This window comes from Arachis hypogaea, chromosome 18 (genome assembly GCF_003086295.3).
Source record: "Arachis hypogaea cultivar Tifrunner chromosome 18, arahy.Tifrunner.gnm2.J5K5, whole genome shotgun sequence".
NCBI lineage: Eukaryota > Viridiplantae > Streptophyta > Magnoliopsida > Fabales > Fabaceae > Arachis > Arachis hypogaea.
The window spans coordinates 109,538,279-109,560,438 of NC_092053.1; the positions used below are offsets into that span (position 1 = coordinate 109,538,279).

General features: G+C 30.9%; 1 protein-coding gene across 1 annotated transcript; it reads right to left on the minus strand.

Annotated features, from left to right (window-relative positions):
* Positions 1-12,375: 12,375 nt before the first annotated feature.
* LOC112773003 (protein SOMBRERO) lies at positions 12,376-17,113 on the minus strand. The gene is made up of 4 exons (XM_025818043.3): positions 16,978-17,113; positions 14,869-15,068; positions 13,977-14,251; positions 12,376-13,238 (listed from the first exon to the last, which is right to left on the minus strand). The coding sequence occupies exons 2-4, from the start codon at positions 15,035-15,037 to the stop codon at positions 12,630-12,632; spliced, it is 1,053 nt and encodes a 350-aa protein (XP_025673828.1). The 5' UTR covers positions 15,038-15,068; positions 16,978-17,113; the 3' UTR covers positions 12,376-12,629.
* Between the last annotated feature and the right edge of the window lie 5,047 nt (positions 17,114-22,160).

Consider the following 22,160-nt stretch of genomic DNA (forward strand, 5'->3'; position numbering starts at 1 on the left):
AGGACACTTGTATTGGGGATTGCGGCGATTCGCAATCGCCTGTAAAGATGTACACAAACCAATCCTATAATGCGGCGGTTATAACACAGCCGCAAAATTCATTCAAACTTGAAAAAACTGAATTAATTCGCGGCGGTTTTAAAACCGCTGACAAACAAGATGACAATCGTGGCACTCAAATTTTGCGGCGGTTATACCAGCGGTTGCTGGAAACCGCCGCTGAACTCACTCCCAGCGCTCATAACCAGGGCGGTCTCCATAGTCGCCGGCAACTTATTTTGCGGCGGTTTAAAACCGCCGCCAAAGGGAGAAAAAGCGCCGCTAAGTTCCGCCTCTGCTGTAGTGTATAGTTATAGACTTAGTTTGATTAACCAAAAAAATAGTGAATTAAGATTTTTCATGTTTATTAAAAAAAATTTATCTATCTTATAATTTTTTTAAATTTATTTTTTTTTTGAAAAAAATCAAAATAAAAATTTTTAAAAAAAAAGAAAAAAATTAATAACTCAAAAAATAAAATAAATTATATTAATTTAAAAAACGTTTAATTTCAAAATTAAAAATGCACAAATGAGCGCCCTTTCCATTACTTCAAATAAAAAATTGTGTATAAGCGCTCTTTACAGTACTTTAAATTAAAAATTGAAAATCTCATTATCTCATAATAACTTCCTTTCATCATTGGAGCTAGGAGTGTTCAGAACTGATCTAAACCGAATAAAACCGATCAACCGAATCGAAAAATCGAAAGCCAAATAAATCGAAAATCGAAAAAACTGAACAAATCACGTTTTGCTGGTTTTGACACTAAAAATCATAACCGAACCGAACTGAACCGGTCACTTAAAAAACCTCTAAAAGGCCAACGCCCAAAGGCCCAAACACTAAATAACCTAAACTTAGCAAGTAGCAGCGCCACTCTCACAGTATCTCTCTGACGAAGGAACATCAATCCCCAATCCCCAAGCCCCAGCTGCCGATCCCCTTCCTCCCAGCAGCGTCTTCCTTCACCGTCCACATCACCATCACCAACTCGCCGAACAGAGCCTCGCGGACAGCACCTCGGCGCGGTCCTCTCTCCCTCCCTCCCTCTGTTCGCAGTTCACAGTCGCCGTTTCCCTCCCTCACGTTGCAACTTCTCCCTTTCCCTCCCTCGCTCTCGCAGCCTCTCCCTTCCTTCCATCGCAGGTGAAGCCGCCGTCATCTGTCGCTCGTCGCTCGTCGCCCGTCAGTCACACTTCAATAACGTCGTCCATTGTCGTTCGCGCTGCCGTCAGTACAGTAGCATTTCTCTGCATCTAGAATAGGGATGCATCTCAAGTAAATTTTTTGTTCTAATTTTTTTTGGATCTGGTTATTTATTCTTAGTTCTGTTCTAATATTTAGTTCTACTTTTATTTTGCTATTATGATTTTTAGTTTAGGATTCTTGGTTTTATTCTTTCTAATTTGTTCTTGCAGTTTTGATAATTTGTAGTTCTCTAATTTAAAAATTTGTGGCTGTTAGATAATTTCTTTTTGAAAAATTGTTCTGAGTGTTCTTGTTTTAATTATCTAATTTAAATTTGTGGGTTGTTGTTCTAATTTATGTGGTTTTAATTTTAGTGTTGTTCTAATTTTGACCTGTTTCTAATTATTTATTCAATTTTTCTTATATATATATATATATATATATATATATATATATATATATATATATATATATATATATATATATATATATATTATACATTGCATGGTGATTCACTGTTTGGTTGTCATCTATTGAAGGATTTTCTATATTGTATGGTTTAACGAAGATTGCATCCTTTTTATTTATTCTGTACTAGCATACATGATGATTCTCCTAACCTCAATTTCTTTGGGAAACAATAAGATGGGCTCAATAGGTGTACTTATTTAGGTCATTTTTATGTCTATAGACCCGCACAAGTTAATTACTGAGTTAGTCATAACATGGAAGCTCCTAACGTAAGACTGGTGCACGAAATTGTGATCTCCAGGCTCGAACAAATCCTGGTAATGGCTCCAAAGCTTGGTGCTCTGATCTTAATTCATAATTGTCACAACTTCGATACAACTAACCAGCAAGTGCACTGGGTCGTCCAAGTAATACCTTACGTGAGTAAGGGTCGAATCCCACGGAGATTGTTGGTATGAAGCAAGCTATGGTCACCTTGTAAATCTCAGTCAGGCGGATATAAAATAATCATGGAGTTTTCGAATATTATATAATAAAATAGGGATAGAGATACTTATGTAAATCATTGGTAGGAATTTCAGATAAGCGAATGGAGATGCTTTTCGTTCCTCTGAACCTCTGCTTTCCTGCTATCTTCATCCAATCAGTCTTACTCCTTTCCATGGCTGGCTTTATGTGATACATCACCACTGTCAACGGCTACTTTCGGTCATCTCACGGGAAAATGATCCAATGCCCTGTCACGGCACGGCTAATCGTCTGGAGGCATCACCCTTGCCAATGGCTTCATCTTATCCTCTCAGTGAATAATATGCTCACGCACCCTGTCACGGCACGGCTATTCATCTGTCGGTTCTTGATCATGCTGGAATAGGATTTACTATCCTTTTGCGTCTGTCACTAACGCCCTGCAATCGCGAGTTAGGAGCTCGTCACAGTCATTCAATCATTGAATCCTACTCGGAATACCACAGACAAGGTTTAGACCTTCCGGATTCTCTTGAATGCCGCCATCATTCTAGCTTATGCCACGAAGATTCTGGTTAGGAGATCTAAGAGATATTCGTTCTAGCTTAATTCATGTAGAACAGAAGTGTTTGTCAGGCACGCGTTCATAAGGGAGAAGGATGATGAGCGTCACACATAATCATCACCTTCATCACGTTCTTGGGTGCGAATGGATATCTTAGAAGCGAAATAAGAAGAATTGAATAGAAAACAGTGGTACTTTGCATTAATCTTTGAGGAACAGCAGAGCTCCACACCTTAATCTATGGAGTGTAGAAACTCTACCGTATGAAAATACATAAGTGAAGGTCCAGGCATGGCCGAGATGGCCAGCCCCCTCTGATCTAAGAACCAGGCATCCAAAGATGGTCCTAAGATCCTAAGATGATTAAAGATACCTAATACAATAGTAAAAGGTCCTATTTATAATAAACTAGTCACTAGGGTTTACATGAGTAAGTAATTGATGCATAAATCCACTTCCGGGGCCCACTTGGTGTGTGTTTGGGCTGAGCTTAAGTGTAGCACGTGCAGAGGCCATTTGTGGAGTTGAACGCCAGTTTCTATGCCAGTTTGGGCGTTCAACTCTGGTTTTGGATCCTTTTCTGGCGCTGGACTCCAGATTTGGGCAGAAGGCTGGCGTTGAACGCCAGTTTACGTCGTCAATTCTTGGCCAAAGTATGGACTATTATATATTTCTGGAAAGCCCTGGATATCTACTTTCCAACGCAATTGGAAGCGCGCCATTTCGAGTTCTGTAGCTCCAGAAAATCCACTTTGAGTGCAGGGAGGTTAGAATCCAACAGCATCAGCAGTCCTTTTTCAACCTCTGAATCTGATTTTTGCTCAAGTCCCTCAATTTCAGCCAGAAAATACCTGAAATCACAGAAAAACACACAAACTCATAGTAAAGTCCAGAAATGTGAATTTAACATAAAAACTAATGAAAACATCCCTAAAAGTAACTAGATCCTACTAAAAACATACTAAAAACAATGTCAAAAAGCGTATAAATTATCCGCTCATCAAAGACCTAAACACTCACTTTTGCCTATTAATTATCGTTCCCTGCTTGTGGTTAACTTTGGACCCTAAGTAGTATAGCTACCAAGAGAAAGAATTTCAATTTAATGCACTAACTGCCTTTCGATCGTATCCTGCCACATTAGAAAATGTGGTTCGGTCTTGCATTTTTCACTTGAATGGTCATGCAAATGCAAGACTCAATGCATCAAAATTAAAATTTACTTTATATAATGTAAAATACGATATCATGGGATTTAATTTAGAGATATCTATCAATAACTTCTAGTCTTCTACATCTAAACTTCTTTGTATTTTCTTATGGTTGTGTTATAATTATAGTGAATGTATATGTAACACATGGTGGTACTGTAAGCTTGTTTTCTTTATGTGGAAGCGGAACATATTTGTAATTTCTTGTTTTTATTTGGAAAACAAATTGGCACAGTAGTATTGTAAATAAGTTTGAATATTTAGCTTTACAAAGGGACAACTTCTAAATTTATTATTCATACGTCCCTGTTTTCTTTCAAAGGTAAGCCAACACTGCCCACAAATTTTGAGGAGGTTACATGGGCAAAATTGAAGTCTGTTATTTGTGCTATATTCTTGAAGCAACCCGACTCTTGTGATTTGGAAAAGCTTTATCAGGTATTCCTAGATATTCTGTTATTATTTATTATTTACAGTTGGGTTGGCTTGGGTTTGCCCTGTGAATTTTATGGTGAAATAGCTCATTAGTATTTTATGGTGAACTCTTCTGTAGGCTGTCAGTGATCTTTGCATATATAAAATGGCTGGAAATCTTTATCAGCGAATTGAAACGGAATGCGAAGCACATATATTTACTGCTTTGCAGTCTTTGGTTAGACAAAGTCCAAATTTGGTTGTTTTTCTATCTCTAGTTGAGAGATGTTGGCAGGATCTTTGTGACCAAATGTTGATGATTCGGGGTATAGCCTTGTATCTAGATAGGACATATGTTAAGCAAACAACAAATGTACGGTCCTTATGGGACATGTGCTTACAACTTTTCCACTAACATCTTTCATTATCTCCTGAAGTTGAATACAAAATTGTTACCGGTCTTCTAAGAATGATTGAAAGTGAAAGGTAAATCTTTATGTTACAATCCTAATCTTATAAATGAATGTCAGACCTCTTTATATATGACGGTGGCAGGGAGTGTATTTCCTTGGTTTTTCTATTTGCTGTCATCATAGATTTTATGTTTCTTCTTGCCATTATCTTGCATGGGCTGAGTTGATCTGACACTGATGAGATCATGAGGGAGCATGTGCTGTCAAAATACTTGTAATATTTTTAATTTTCTGTTTCAAAATATATCAATAACCATTGTAACTGGTTGACATACAAAGGATAATTTTGTGAATAGTTTTGTCTTGAGTAGTTTGTTAATTATTTTTTAATGAATTTGGTCCAGTAGAATACATCTTTATTATATATGACCATTATTTGTTGTTATATGAATTAATTTATCTCTCTTACCATAAAAAAAGATTAGCTAAATTATCATATTTTGGGGGGGGCATAAATGTCCTTTTGTGATGGAACTTTCATTTTTTTGTTGTTCGTCTGATATTTTGGATTAGGTGAAGCAGTGGATAGAACACTTCTAAACCATCTTTTGAAGATGTTCACAGCACTGGGAATATATGCAGAAAGCTTCGAGAAGCCATTTCTTGAATGCACATCTGAATTTTATGCTGCTCAAGGTATGAAATACATGCAGCAATCAGATGTTCCAGATTATTTGAAGCATGTGGAGGTGCTTCCTTTTCTTTATCCCCTTCTATTATCTTGTTAGCTTGAATTGTTGGTATTTGTATGTGCTCCTTTAAGTAGTTCTTTAACTATTGGATCTTGCCATGCCATGTATGTATACCTGATCATGCATAATAGTTATCTTTGCATAGTTGAACCCTTCCTGCATATCACATTGTTTATGTACTGAATGGATATTTTTTGTACTCATTTTTGTAGACAAGATTGCAAGAGGAACATGATAGATGCCTGATCTACTTGGATGCGATTACTAGGAAGCCGCTGATAGCCACAGCAGAAAAGCAACTTCTTGAACACCATATACCTGCCATTCTTGATAAGGTTGTGACTGCTACCAGCTTCATGATTTTTCTGGGTGTTCAACCCCCTCCCCCCTTCTTTTTTCACCTTACTTAGCTTGATTATTATTAGGGGTATAGTGATTTCATTTGATTTTGACTTTAGCTTGATTATTGGGTCTTTATTGATCAATCGATCAATTAATTAATTAATTCAACACAATTTTGTTCTATTCTTGATTTTCTCTGTTCTTGCTATGGTTTGTTGTTCTTCACTGCTATTTATTTATTGTTCTTGGCTTCTTGCTATTGTTTGTTCTTGATTTTCTGTTCTTAATTTGTTGTTCTTCATTGTTGCTATTTTTTGTTGTTGATTTTTAATTTGTTGTTCTTCATTGTTGGTTGTTTCTACTGTTATTTTTATTTTGAATTTGTTAATTGTTGATTTTAATTTATTGGTTCTGTTATTTTTTGTTCTTGATTTTAATTTTTTTTTATCTTCGCTGCTGTTCTGATGACTGCTATTTTTTCCATTTAATTTATTGTTGATTAAATAATTTATTATTCTGTTTTTGGTTTTGATTCACTGATGTGCTGTTATTTACTGATGTTATTTTTCCGTGACATTTTTGCAGTTTGATCACAGTATAAGTGACAATATTGGTGAAAATGAAGGTGGAATTGGCGGACATGTTCTTTGTGCAATTGATATTCTAAGTTTTAGGTGTTTGCATTTTTCATTTTTTTTTAAATTTTTAATGTGAAATGAGGTACCGAGATGTGTATTTTTCACTTTTCCTTGCTTAGTTTACTAATTAAGTCATCTTATTTTGAGATATTGAAAAGATAGAGTAGGCATTTGATCAAGCCCAAATGCTTGGTTATTATTAGGTTAAGCTTCAATACTTACTTTCTTGAAACATGGTTTGAACTTTTTTAAACGTGTATAATTTTGATGAACTAATTTATTCTGTATGTGATATTTTTTAGTTCAATGACTAAAATAAAAAAAAAATAATGAGGTTTATTTTAGTATAGCGACATACTTGCTGTTGATAATGGTGACAAATTAAAGACTCTATTGCGACTAAAACATTTATGAGATATCTATCGATTTGTTACTAGTTTAAAAGGAAATTGTGATGATATTTTGTGATAGTATTATAACTAATTGATTATATATTATTTCCTAGCAAGTTAGCGACTACATCATAACTCTACTTTCTCGTTTAAAATAGCTATTGTTTAGTGACAAAATTTTTACAAATTTGATTAAAGATTTTCAAAGATTAGCTATAGATTTGCTACAAAATGTGACAGATTTGTGATCATATTAGCGGATAACTTGCGACAAGTTAGGTTCGAAGAAATTCCTCGCTAATTAACGTCAACTAAGCATTCCATTTTGTCTACGAAGTTAGCTTGCATTTAGCGATGAGTCTGCTGCAGTAGAGTTTGTTGCTAATTAGCGACTACTGTTTAGTCTATTTCTTCTATGGAATTAGCTTTTACTTTAGTGATGGATTTGCGATTATCTATTTGGTAGCTAAAAAATTTTCCGATGAAATAGTGACTATTCTATTTGCCTCACTAATCTGCGACTTATAATTAGCGAGGAAAGTATTAGTTGCTACACGGTAGCTAATCCGTCCTAAATTATATTTTGTGTCAAATTAGCGATGATTTTACGACTCTTTTTGTTGTAGCTAATCGGCCATATTCTTGTAGTGTTCAACCTCTTTGTGTGATGTTGAGTTAATGAGCTCTATGTTGATTATAGTGGTAATTATGATGTTAAATTGAAATTGGTTGTGGGTTGGAATCAAATTGAGGAAATAGAAGCTTGGAGTGAAATTTTATGCTGAAAAATCTATTAGTGAGGTGTTGAAGCCTTGAAAGCTTGAGAAACGGTGAATTTGAGGTGTTATTGGGTTATATGAGGAAATCGGACAAGGTATAGTTTTGGTTTCTCGTATTTAATATATAATGTCTTGTGAAAACTTAGGCTAGATGACCATAGGATAAGTTTGGATTGAAGTCGGTTGGTGATTTGATTTGTGAACATATGAGTACTTATTATTAGCATTGTTGAGTTGTGTGGTTGGATTGTATGTTGAATGATTGATGATAATTGTGTCAAGTGATGAAATTGATGAGACTATATGATGTTTGATGATGATATGGATTTATGATGATAATATTTGATATGAATAATGATTAGTTGTAGTGGGTTAAGAATGCTCATATATTGATGATGAGTTATGTTGTATGATTTGGGTGTTAACTTGTTGAAGTTAAACTTGATGAATTTGTACTTAAGGATGTCATAATATGAATGAGGGATGATGAGGTATGATTTGGTATGTCTTGATGTTGTTTGTAAGCTTGGAATGTTTGAAATGAGTTATGATTTTTGGTAAAATAGAGGTTGAGGATTTTTGTGAAAATATGATTTTTGGCCGAATTTCAACGAGCCATAACTCGGCTTCCGAACCCAAATTCTTTCGACCTTGTCTCATATCAAAATTGGGTCCGTGAAGTTTACACTGTTCGAAGAATGAATGAAAAATATTTTAAAACGAGAAAGTTATGGGCGTCGAAAGTTTGGGGTACAAAAATTGAAATTTTGCAGCACTTAACATTTTACCCACTCTACAGAACTCGCGTACGCGACCACCTGCACGCGACGCAACCAACCCTTTCGGGTTCAATATCTCGCGTACGCAAGCAAGGTGCATGCGTACACGAGCAAGAAAAACACGCCAACGCGTACGCGTGACCCCTGAAATCAGCAAAGTGAGTTTTATGTTTTACAATGTAATTTTGAACATCTAAACCTCTATTTTTACTCTTTTAGCCCTTAAACCTTGTATGCTTAGTGATGAGGTAAAGTTAGGAAGGGATGGTAGCTTGGAAGAGAAGAAAGCTTGAAAATATGATGAATCATGGTTGAGAATTGTGAAAGTGTTATATAATTGGTGAATATTTGGCCATAATGGTATTAAATGAATAAATGCGAATGATTATGAATAATGAATATGTTAACTGAACTCTGATTGGGATGGTTGATGATGATTAGTATGTTGGATTTCTCTCTGTTGTAAGGTGTGTTGGGCACTATATCCCATTAATGTGACGGGCACGATATCCCGAGAGCGTGGCGGGAGCTATATTCCAAGAGTGTGGGAGCACCTTACCCTGAAAAGTATGTCAGACACTATATCCTATGAGTGTGATAGGCACTATATCCTTAGAGCATGGCGGGCATTATATCATCCCAAGAGTGTGGGAACACTTTGTCCTAGGAAATACGACGGGCACTATATCCCATGAGTGTGACGGGGACTATATCCCGAGAGTGTGATAGGCACTATATTCTAAGAGTGTGGAGGCATGTCAGAGAGAAGATATCCGAGTTAGCTACTGGGTGTGTCAGATTCTGGTAAAATAACCGACACGTGAGCTCACGGTTAGTAGGATACATACATCATATGCATATGTGTGCTTTGTTTAATTATGCATTAATTGGGCTTGCCTATGTGATTATTATGCTTACCTGCTATATTTGCTACATGCCGTATCTGTATTCTACTTATATTTGTTTAGTCTGTTTTGTTTGTATGTGTGGATCTACTGGTATTTTGGAGGATGTTAGAGGAAGGGGAAATGGTTGAGGGTTTAGTTAGAATTTGGTTAAGTTTAAGAACCTTAAAGAACTACCCAGATTTTATAGTTTCTGTTTTAGTTCTTTAAGATTTATAATTTGAGTGTCGGCGTTCTAGGATTGCCTTTGACTTTTTTGGGACCTTATATCTTATATATGCGGCATCTTTACCATGCTAAGAACCCCCAATTCTCATTCCATATAGATATTTGTATTTTTCAGATGCAGGTCGAGAGGCACCTCGCTAGGCGTCTGGAGTTCTCTGCAACGAAGTGGATCTTTTGGGGGATATTATATTTTATTTTGTTTAGATATATGCTCCTGTATAGAACTCTCCTTACGTATATAAATGTTTTAATTTTGTACCTCATAGAGGTTTATGGAGAGCTAGGATTACTGTTATGTATTTTAGGTTATAGATTATATTCCTACATATATATATATATATATATATATATATATATATATATATATATGACTATTCTCTGGCCAACTTTAGTTTCGCAGGCTGAGTTTGGAGCTTGATATTTTGTATCTTGACTCTCTACTCTCATTATTTACACATATATGTTAGTGTACCTTAGCTTTCTTTGTACACAAGTAATCCTTATTCTTGAGCGTTGCGCTTTTAATTTTGTGATTTTGTTTTACCTATCCTTTAAGACTCCTCGTATATTATATTCTTTCAAGTATTATACGTATATGTTTTATTTTAGAGGTCGTAATACCACACCACCTCTGTTTTACTGCTTAAGCGTAAAGCTCTATGTGGTAGGGTGTTACATTATGGTATCAGAGCAGTTCGTTTCTCTAGAGTCTGAAGGACGGACTGGCTATACTTTTGTAGTCTCTCCTTTTTGTATATTATGTTGCTTTAGAGGCTTGTATTTCAGAACCTTTAAGAGATAGGACGTGGCTGATTTTAACTTAAAATTCTGATGTATCTTTTGTTTAACTAGCCAGCCTAAACTCCGCAAGCTGTGACTAATTCTCATTTGGTTATATATATATATATATATATATATATATATATATATATATATATATAATTTGCTTATTTAATCTACTACCTTGTGTATTCTGGAACTGTTTACAAGGTTTTATATATTATGTTTTGTTCTTTTCGTACCAACGCACTTTAGATATTGTGTGTGAACGCTTCATGCTTTGTTTCTCTGTATTGTTATATAGCTTTGGTCATCTTTTCCTTCATCAGCCTTCTAGTTTTAATATTTCTTGATTATATACTATTGTATGGAGTTTTAAAACTGTCGTGATGCATTATCGTCCTGTGCTTTGCGGCTAGAGGTACGGCTTAAGGTGATAGAGTGTATACTTACCGATGAGCTTGCTTTTAAATTTGAGATGAGAAATTGAAGAATTAAGTGAATTAGAGGTAGCATGTGGTTGAAGTACAGAGCATTACAATAATCATGATAAAACTAAGGAGGAAGACCGTGAAATCGAGGAGGTAGAGTGAGGGATTAAGGATGCAAAGTGCGAGTAAGAGCGAGATTGAGTAAGATCGAGATCGAACAAGAGTGAGATTGAGATTGAAATCCAACAATATTGAGATCGAAACAAATGCTCCAAGCGTGAACGAAATTTAAGTGTGAGGAGTGAGAGATTTTGATTTTACGAGTAAGGAATTTTACTTGTTTCGTGTGAAAGTGAATAAGTGATTAAGAATAGGTAACATTTTTTAAAAAATTAAATGTATTTAGTAATATTTATGTATAAATGTTACTTAATATGTAATTTTGTTATAACTACTAATATTTTAACAAATATTAAGATAAATGTTGCTAAATGTCTAAAATATAGTAGTAGATAATAAAATTAACGTCCACTTATATTAAGAGTAATATTAAAAAGATAATAATATAAAATTATTTTATTTAATTTAGTATCTATAATTTTATATTTATTATATTTAAAATTATCTATTTATTTCAATAATAATTAAACAATAAAAAATACATTAAAAAAACAAATTATAACTCCCTTTGATTCCCAAATTATATCCCCCAAAAGTTTTTGCGTATTAAAAATCATAAAATAACAAAATTGTTTGGAGGTCAAAGATAATCATATCTTGCCTTCTTTGCCATTTATTTTCAATCATTAATTAGTTTTAGAATAAATATATAATATTAGATATAAAAATAAAATAGAATAAAATATATTTTTTATTTTTAAAATTTATTAAAAATTTTAAAAATACTTCTGAATTTTATTTTGTTTCAATTTTATTTCAAAAATTTTAATTTGCATCAAATATATCCCTAAAAACTAAATTTAAAAAAAATTAAGACTAATATAATTAACAATAATACATAACAAATATATATTTGATTTGTTTATATTAAAAGTTGTTCTTGTGAAATTATTTTTAAATTGGTCATAATTGTTTTAAAAATTTACTCGTTAGGAATAAATTTAATACAAATAAAAATTTTTTAAGATAAAATTAAAATAAAATAAAATTTAAAAATATTTATAAATTTTTTAATAAATTTTACAAATAAAAAATATTTTATTCTAAAAAATATATATTTATAAATATTATATATATAATAATTATTAATATTAAATTAAATAATATAACTTTAAATATTTTCTCTGTATTATTATTCTAAAGTAATATGAATCGCAATGATTTGATATTGTTGTCAGTCATTTAATATGATGAGCACGTGAAAGATGATAAAATAAATATCCTTCATTCAAATAATAAATAATGTGAAAAATAAAAAGTTTGAGTAGTTTTAGGCTCGATACGTACTGTTGTCCCCTAAACATTTTTTTTTTTGTCGAAAATATTATACATCGCAAAGAACTATTTATATGCAGAAAGTAGATCGCCATGGTATTCAACAACATGAAAAATAAGCATTCATGAATAGTATCATATTATTTAACAGCAGCTTGAAAATATAACAAAGATACATACCTATACACAATTGATACTCAAAATAAAGAAATGCTAATAAATATTAATGAGTGGGAGAATTTTTCCAATGAGTACCTAACAAACAGGAGGATGCTCTGAAATACATATACTAGAAAGGAAGTTTCTGATTCTCACCTCATCATCGCTTATGATCATAATAATGATTATTATTATATTATTATTTTTCATAACAACCCTACTTGGAAAACTTCATGATATCATGGTTGTCACAACCAAGGTGGTGAAATGGGAATTTCTGAGATGAAGTAGTTCCAATAGCAATTGCAGGATGCTGATGATGAAGATTATTGTTGCATTTGCTATGATGATGATGATGGTGATGATGATCCATGGTGCTGCCATGGTGTGAAGCAAGAAGCTTATCCAAGAAAGACCAATCACCATTGAACCTCTCTCCATGTTGTTGTTGCATGAGATTGAGTCCACATCCACTTGTTGTTGTGAGCCTTAGAAGGTTCTGGGAGCATTCAAGAATGTCCATGGCATTCATGGAAGTGTGCGCCGCCGCGGTAGCCACGGAAGATTCTGGACTGAACAACTGTGGAAGGTGCATGGATCCATCAAAATTATTGGTGTAATTATTATCATTATCATTATCATAGAGTCCTTGATGATGTTGCAAGTGGTGGTGGTGTTTTGGGTCCAGAACTTGTTGGCTTGCTACTCCTCTCATGTGTTGATGTTCTGCTGCTAAGTGATGATGTTCCTCTTCTTCAATTTCTTGTTGAAACCCTCTGCTTTGGTTTTTCTTCTTGAAAACCCTGCACACCACCCACCCATCCTCCTGCAATACATACAAAATCATTTTTTTATTGCAACTTCAATTTTCTCATTTTATGTATATAGCACTCACTAATTGTTTGAAGCATGTCAAATTTCACTAGGAATATAGAATGACTTATTGGCTATATCAATAACTTCAAAAACAAAGAGTTATTTATATAACTTATCTTTTGTGTACACAAATAAAATGAATCATTTTGTTGTTATAAGATGAGCATAAACCATATTTGTACGGTAAAATGTCATATCTACATTAAATTAATTATCAAAATCAGTCATCATATATTTATGTATAATACATATTTTTTTTACAGAAGATTATATTTCATCTTAAACATTAGAGAAATACTAGAGAACTAATAAATTATTATTTTATACTAGTAATTAGTCATTAATATTTAAAAATATTAAAAATATTATATAAAACTAAAATTATTCACTAAAATCAATCACTAATGTATTTATATATAGATTTTTTTTTCAATGTGTATTTATATTTTAATATATATTTTATACCAATAATTAATTTTAATAATTGGTTTTAGTGTTTATGTAACATAATTATAAAAATATATATAAATTAAAATTATTATTAAATTATTAGACTAAATAAAATAAATTGATGAGTAAAAATGCTAATAAAAAATAATAAATTTTGCCGTCTTGAATTTTTCTCCAAACATTATTGTTATTATTGAATGGCATTGCATGCATGTAAGGAATTATTTTTCTCTGTCACCTGAACTTCGGCGTCGTCTTCATCGAGGCGGTACTCATGCATGATCCAGTCAGTCTTCTGGCCGTGGGGCGCACGGCCGATGTAGAAAACTAGGGTTTTCCTCATTCCAATCCTCTTGGAATTGTTAGTATGGTATATGGCCTTGTCCCTCCCAGTGGCTTTCCAAAAACCAGCAGTGGTTGCCCTATTGGTCCTTGTTCCTGTTGGGTACTTCTTGTCTTTGTGACTGAAGAAATACCACTCGTTTTGAGGCCCTGATCCTATTCTGCATTTATCTGCACAACTCCACACATATATTTCAATCATCATTCAATGCCAACATCTTAGTATGGTACTTAACCATTTCAAACAAGAATGAAATACTATTTTTTTTCAATTCTCACAGTATTTTTTAATCCAAAAAATTAAAAATTAATTCAAAGCGGACCTGGTATTTATTTAAAAATTTGTTATTAATCAATAAATTATTACTGCATATATAAAGTAAGATTCGAACTCTGACAAACTTGCTTCAAAGAACAAAAGAACTAACCATTCGACCAACCACATTGATTAAATACTAAAAAAGATGTGTAACACAAATTTATTGAAAAGTCATTAATCCTAGTACTACTTTTGTCTTAGTACACTTAACTATGAAGTTTTGATGGAATTCATTCTATTAGTACTAGTATAATCGTACATGTATAACATCTAAGTAATCCTCTCGTTTAATGTCAAATTAATGGTTTCTTTCAATTTTTTTATTCATTACAAATTTAATGTAAATCGAGAACACACCACCGGGGCTTGCACTTGCAACAATGATTGTAGTCCTCCATTCTTAACCACCATACTAAAGCTAAGAATTTATATTGATAGATGTAATGAATGTAACTAGATAGAAAGATACCTTTGAGGTCCCAAGGTTCAAGTTTGTTGAGATCAACTTCTCTAATGACATCAAGGTCAATGGCTTCATAAGAAACTTTCTTCTTTAGGTAATAGTAGAGAAGCTCCTCATCAGTTGGATGGAACCGAAACCCTGGTGGAACTGTTAGTTGTCCACTACCTGCCATCATTCTGATTATTCTTTTGCTTCTAATTAATTACCTGACAAATAAAATCAAGGATAATAATAATCATTAAGCTTTGCTTAATCCTTGGATTATTATTGATTATATGTTTATTTTATAGATACAATAGAAGGCAGATATTTACACCAAAATAAATAAATAAATATTAAAAGATTTTAGGAGTGAGTACTTTTTAATAATTTTGATTATATAAATATTAAATTATTTTTAATAAATAAATTTTATTAATATAAATTATGATAAATATGAATATAAGATATATTTATTTATGTGTGTAAATTTTAATAAATATAAATCTAAATTATATAATTTTTGTAAATATTAGTATAAATTATTATTAATTATGTGGTGATTTAAAATAATAATATTTATTAGCTAATAATTTAACATTGTTGAATAAATAATTAAAAGGTAGATGTGAAACGGTTTTTTGTTATAGTTAATTAATTAAGGACATAGCAAGTATGAATGAATGGAACTAGCTAGCGGTATAGTCTATGTTGTAGAAATTCAAAGTTAGTGGCCCAAAACTTGATAATCTCGGGAACATATATGTATGTGTGTTCTTCCTGACAGTCATTGTGTGAAAATGCTACTTTATATAACTAAAAAATAAGGAGAACTTGGAGGAAATAACAATTATATAGAAAATTGGTCCAAATAAAATCACACTTTCCATAATTTATTGAAAAATAACATAAATACAAATGTAATATTGAAAAGTGTAGTGTGATTTATGTCATCCAATTTATTTAGAGGGATAAGACTTTAATTATTATTGTAACTAATTAAGTTTATATATATATATATATCAAATAAAAAATTAATAAGTATATGAGAAATATATAAAAGTATATATATATATCAAATCGAAAAATATTAAGTATGTATGGTTTAAGATGAGGAATGTTATATACATCACTCTGTGTACATTTTCTTTGTACATTTTCTACTTTTAAAATTAAAGATGATTGATAAAGAAAATTTGAAAGAAGATAAAATATTTGTCTTTTATACTGTAAATAAAGGAGTACAAAAATTAATTTAAAAATAATACAAATATTATTTTTCATTTAACATTGTGTCCATGCAATAAAATATAAGAGGCATTTTTTTCTGACACAGAATTTTGAATTTATGAGATCTATCTATAATATAACCCTAGGGAAGATTCTTAGAGAAAAGCTAGAGATCTTTTTTTCTAATGATGACTATGTTAAACTTGGACTGATATTTGACCGAGAACCAATCAGAAACTATAAGAAAAAAATGATAAGTTATGTGCATGCTGATTGCCTTAGAAACAAACACCAAGGTTCATACATATCAGTTTGAACTTTGGACTACTGTACGTGTATTATTGGAGGGATAATTAAGCACATACCACAACCAAATGTTGAAAGAAATCACATAAGAGAAAGGAAGTAAACTAATAAAATTAAAGAAAAGTACATCTTATATCTTAAAAAAGTTTTGTATAATTAAGATATAGAATCCATTAGCTAAAACCCTAAGCTTGTTGTTCCTTTTCTCTAACGCTTTTAGCTACAACCAAATAATATGAATATATATAATCTTTTTTTCCCAAACCTAATTAATATAAGAGCTAGCTAGGAGAAAGCACAATATTTACGATTTATGTATGTTAGAGTTTAACTGTAACTAATACTACAGAATTAAAACACCTAAAAAAAAATTAAAGAAAAGTGTTAGTTCATTTTCTGAAATGAAGCATATGATAGATCAACAGACAATACATACAGAAACTAATGAAAAGGAAGAATAAGAAACAATAATAGATTCTATTAATAAAGTGAAAAATAAGAAAACCAAGACTCATGCATGTCAAAAAAAGAAACTAAAGAAGAAGAAGAAGAAGAAACTAAGTAGTGATAGCAAAAACATAGAGATAGATAGATACAAACCTTTAGTGAGAAGCAATAAGGGAAAGGAGCGTTTGAGGACAAAGGAAAGAAGACAAAGAAGCTCGCAGGAAAGAGGGGACAAACAAGCAAAGAGGAGGCTTAGTTTGCACAGTTTCTTAGCTTCAAGGGCACGGACCTTATCTATGTATCTATGTATGTATGTGGCTTTTAACTTTTAGGAGAGAAAAAGAGAGGGAGATGTGTAATGTGTGTGTGGATCAGTGCAATATGCTAGCTTCTCTAACAAGGCCTGACAACCGAGAATGGCACAGAAATATATAAAAATTATAAAAACATTTATTTATTTTATTATTGTTTTATCATATTTTTAGAATGTTAGACACATAGCTATTTATATACTTCTTTTTAATTGAAGTTTTAAAAAAATTAAATAACATAATATTTTAATTAAAATTTTATGATCTGAAGATTTAATGTTCAATTCTTGTTAATCCAAAAAAAATTAATATAAAATAAAATAAAATAAAATAAAAGATTTATATAAAATTTACGCAAACTCAACTTTTTTAACTAATTACTATGTATATTTTTCGATTATTTTAAATTTTAAAAAATAATAATATCATAACATAAACACTATAACAAAAATAATTTTTAGTGCCAAATTTTTAGTGATAATAATATAATAATTATTGTATATCTTATTTAATTTATGTTTTTATGACAATTATATATTTACTGTTATTATTATATGTTATAATAGTAATTATATATTTTTTTGTGACAATTAAAAATTTTTTTTCGAAAATTATATAATTATCACTAAAATATTTTAGCGACAAAATATAAGACGACTAATATTTAATTATCAGTAAAATAGATTAGCGATTATTTTAATTGCTCTTAAAAATGAGAAAAATAGTTGCTAAAATAATTTTTCTAATAGTGAAAAAAACTATTAAATTATAAAAAGTCAAATATTAAATTATATTATTCATTTAATATTATCTAAATATAACTTTAACTCTTTTTATTCTTGTTTAACCTAAGATACTTCGATCTGTATCAAATTAATTTAATTTTGCTTTCGTGTTGCTGAACCAAATATATATACAATAAGATGAATGACAAGGAGTTGAGTAAATTATTAAGGATCTGAGCTGCTATATAGCTGTGATATGGCTTATGATGATATCATAAAAATGTGCACTAATATATACAGCTTAATCTTGAATACTATGCCTTACGATATAAATTAAATTTTCAAGTGGGTAAATTATTGGTTTTATATATATTTATATGTATATTATCAAAACATATGAACCATGATAATAGATAGGTAGATACAGAAACAATTTGTTAATAATATATGAAATAGGCTTTGGTAAATGTCCGTTGAATAGGAGACCTTAGTCCCAACTTTCGCCCCATTAAAATGAAGAAAATCTGCTTAACTGGCTATTACTAAATCCAAATAATAAACAGTAACTTCTATTTTTTTTTTATTCTTCATTTTATTTACCAATATGAAAATAGATCTGATCTGTCTTCAATTAGTCCCTCTCTCACGGACAGTTAGTCAAAGTCAAAGAAAGAATGATATAAGGCATTTTCAGCTCATTCCAATATTCCCAATACATGCACCTTTGGTGACATTATAATAATTACGAAAATTATAGATATTTGTATAATTCACAATGACTTTTAATTATTTAAAAGTACTGTATCATGGTTCACAAGTAATCCAAAATTAATAATTAATTATATCTTGATGCATGAGTTTGAATAATTGAACAAGCACAAGTGATGAGCGTGTGCTTCTTTATATCTTGTTAATTATAATCAGCCATATGAGGAGCTATCTAGCACTCATATCTGTAAACATTAATTAATTAAATAAATAATTAATTAATTACTTTTGTGATTACATCAAATGTAAAGCTGCAGTCAACTAATCAAAAAGGATGAAGAGATCTAGCGGCAGGCCTTAAATCATGTTCATAAAAGTGAAGAATTTGCATCAAATTCAGTGTAAGTGTCAAACCTAGGGGTTCTAATTCTCTTATCAAGTATAGTCATTATTCACCACCACGCCTAACAGCATACGCAATATTATTTATTTATTTAATTAATTACCGATTTATATCTTTCGAGTTATTGGGATGCAGCGACAGCTGCCTAAGGACGACGTTAGTTGTATCATGATTCCGGATCCTAGGTGCTGATAATAAAAATCAGTGAAGTAATTAAGCTAAGGAAGCTAATAATTAAACTAAAATGACCATTCGATCCTCACTTCTTTTAATTAGCCACGTAGTAGTTGTCAAGAAGCCACTTTGTTTTTTTTTTTTTTGTTAAATTGATTAAAAAACATACATAAATAATTATATCTTTAAAATATTTCTTCACACAATTTTTTTTTGTTTGTGTAAATATTTTATTACATAATCTTTTTCTCTTTTTATTTATTTTATGCTATTCTTTTTTTTAAAAAAAAATACTGATCAAATTTTAAATTATTTGGTCTAAAAACTTTAATATTATATCATAAAATTATTTTTTCTTTAAAAAGATTAAAGTTAATAAAAAAATTACGTAAATGATTATATTTTTAATATGATTCTCTAAGTGATGGTAATAAAATCAATGAAGTAATTAAGCTAAGCAAGCTAATTAAACTAAAATGACCATTCAAACCTCACAACTTTAAAAATCTAATTAATATATCATTATGCTTATTTTCTGAGTCTTTTTGTTTGTTACATTATTAATTGAGAGAGATGGAACTCTTTTTTGGTGGTTACTTGAGACCACATTTGTTTGTTAGTACGTGATACATGGATAACATCTAACATGTCCTTGACCAAGCCCTTGTCTTCAAGTTTTTCTTTTTCTTTTGATAGAAAGATGTTACATTATACGTTCTTGTCATACACATGCTGACAGAATCTCCGGACTAACACATAATTTTAACCATATAAACAAACAGCTTGTTAGTATATATCCGAAATGATGCAGAAAATTTGTGGTTAGAGCCAACAAAAATTGTCTCTTTTCTCGTAGATACATATATCTATAAGACCCTCTATCATATCCTGTGTAATTTTGTGATGATAAGTTAGCAAGTCATCTTTGTTAGGTTATTAACATTGTTATAAAATAGTTATCCTACATTCATATTCATAACAATATCTAAAGGTGGGGTCGTGTGGAAATTTTCGTACGAATGTTTCAGTTTTATTTATTCATCATGTAAGATGCCCATCAAAAATCACTTATTTATATAAAATATATATTAATAATAATTTAAATAATATATATTTATATATAAATATATAATGACTAATTTAGCAACTATTTTTTATGTACATATTATATGTTTTATTATATTATATATGCATATAGTTATCCTAAATATCACATATATGGTAATACTTTATATATATATATAGCTACAAAAATTATAAATCTATGTTACGAAATTTGCTTTTCAAGAATATGGTTTGAGTGTGATTAGTTTTGATGCATTAATAACATAAAAGTAATTTACTTAATTATTGAAACGATGCACTGTTTTGAATTGGATTATTAATTAATTATTCTATTTTAAAATTATTTATTTTATTAACATAATAATACATAATTAGGTCATGAAAAAAAAATAATAATACATAACTAGATATTGATATAAAATTTTTATTTCATACTTACAATCTATTGAAATTTAATCAATAAATTATAAATCGAGGAATGTTAGGGTCAGTAATTTTTGTGATTTGTAGCAATCAAATAGCCATCAATGATGGTTTTAATGATGTGAGATAGATGTGAGATTTCATCCGATAACTCACTTTTTTTTACTGGTTACATGCTGACCAGAATTTAACAAAGTTGCTGTCTCTAAACTTTTCCTTATAGATTATCCCTCCCCTCCCTCTCAAATTTGAAGCAGTTAATTAATAAGCCCAAAATGCATGTGTGAATCACAATGATGGGCAGGTTTGGGTTTTGGTTTTTTCCCATTGCATTTTTTCATTATTATTTGTACAAAATAATAATAATAATAATTGGAGGGGTATAAAAGAGGATCCAAAATACCCTTAAAGTCCGTGGCTTATACACGTGCAGATTCAACAGAAAATACACAAATCAAGGTCCTCGGTCACATAAATTCCCATAAACAAAATAAGTTGCAAAAACAAAAACGGGATCTGATGACTAATGGCTTCAATTCGTTTCAGACTAAAATAATTTCAGTGTGATCATCCTTACACATTACACACAAACAAAATTCACCAAAGGGATTCCCACGCAACCACTTGTTATTACTACTTACTTGCTTACTTAGCTGGTCAACCACGCTGACGAATGTAATGAATGAACCTTTACATACACCAAAATGCATGCCACATTACATGCCATTATTTGCTCTTTGAGTTTGCCTTCCATTATTATCTATCCCCGTTAACTACTCTTTATTGCTACTAATAATCTCCTAAACCACTTAACTAGCTAGTACTTTCTACTTGGTTGTTTATTATATATGTGATATATGGTATATACTATATACTATATGCTATTGCTACTACTACTGCATACACATGCTTTTTGCTTCTTAGTGCTGGTGCCGTTACCTTTACGAACACGTACATACTGCCACCACAACATTAATATTTTGTTGGATATATATATAGCCGAGAATCTATTATATGTCTAAATGAAGCTCATCATGAACGCTACGTTACTGCGTTACATGTTATTCTTGATTCCAAGGACATCAATAACTAGCTCTATGAAATCAACACATACATGTGCTGACAGTGCTGTGGCTACATACTAGCTAGTTTGAATTTGAATATATTTTGAAGCGTAGAGAACCATCGTTAATTTGCAACCATAAATCCATAATGATCATTATTTGTGTAGGGTTTATAGGTTTTCAGAAAAAAAAAATTGAATTAAGTCACTTTTAATTTTAAAATAAGTTATTGAATAAATAGGACATTTTTTTTTATTTTGCCATTGTAACGAGAAATTTTAAGATAGATTAAAAGGATGAGAGAAATTGACACTAATATATATCTTAGTTTAACTTTAAAGTACAATAAAACTATAAAATCTACATTCAGTTTTCATTCTAATTATGATAAAATTTTACTATAATAATCAATAAAATTACAAACATCAATTCAAATACAAAGTCAAAGATAAATGAACCCAAA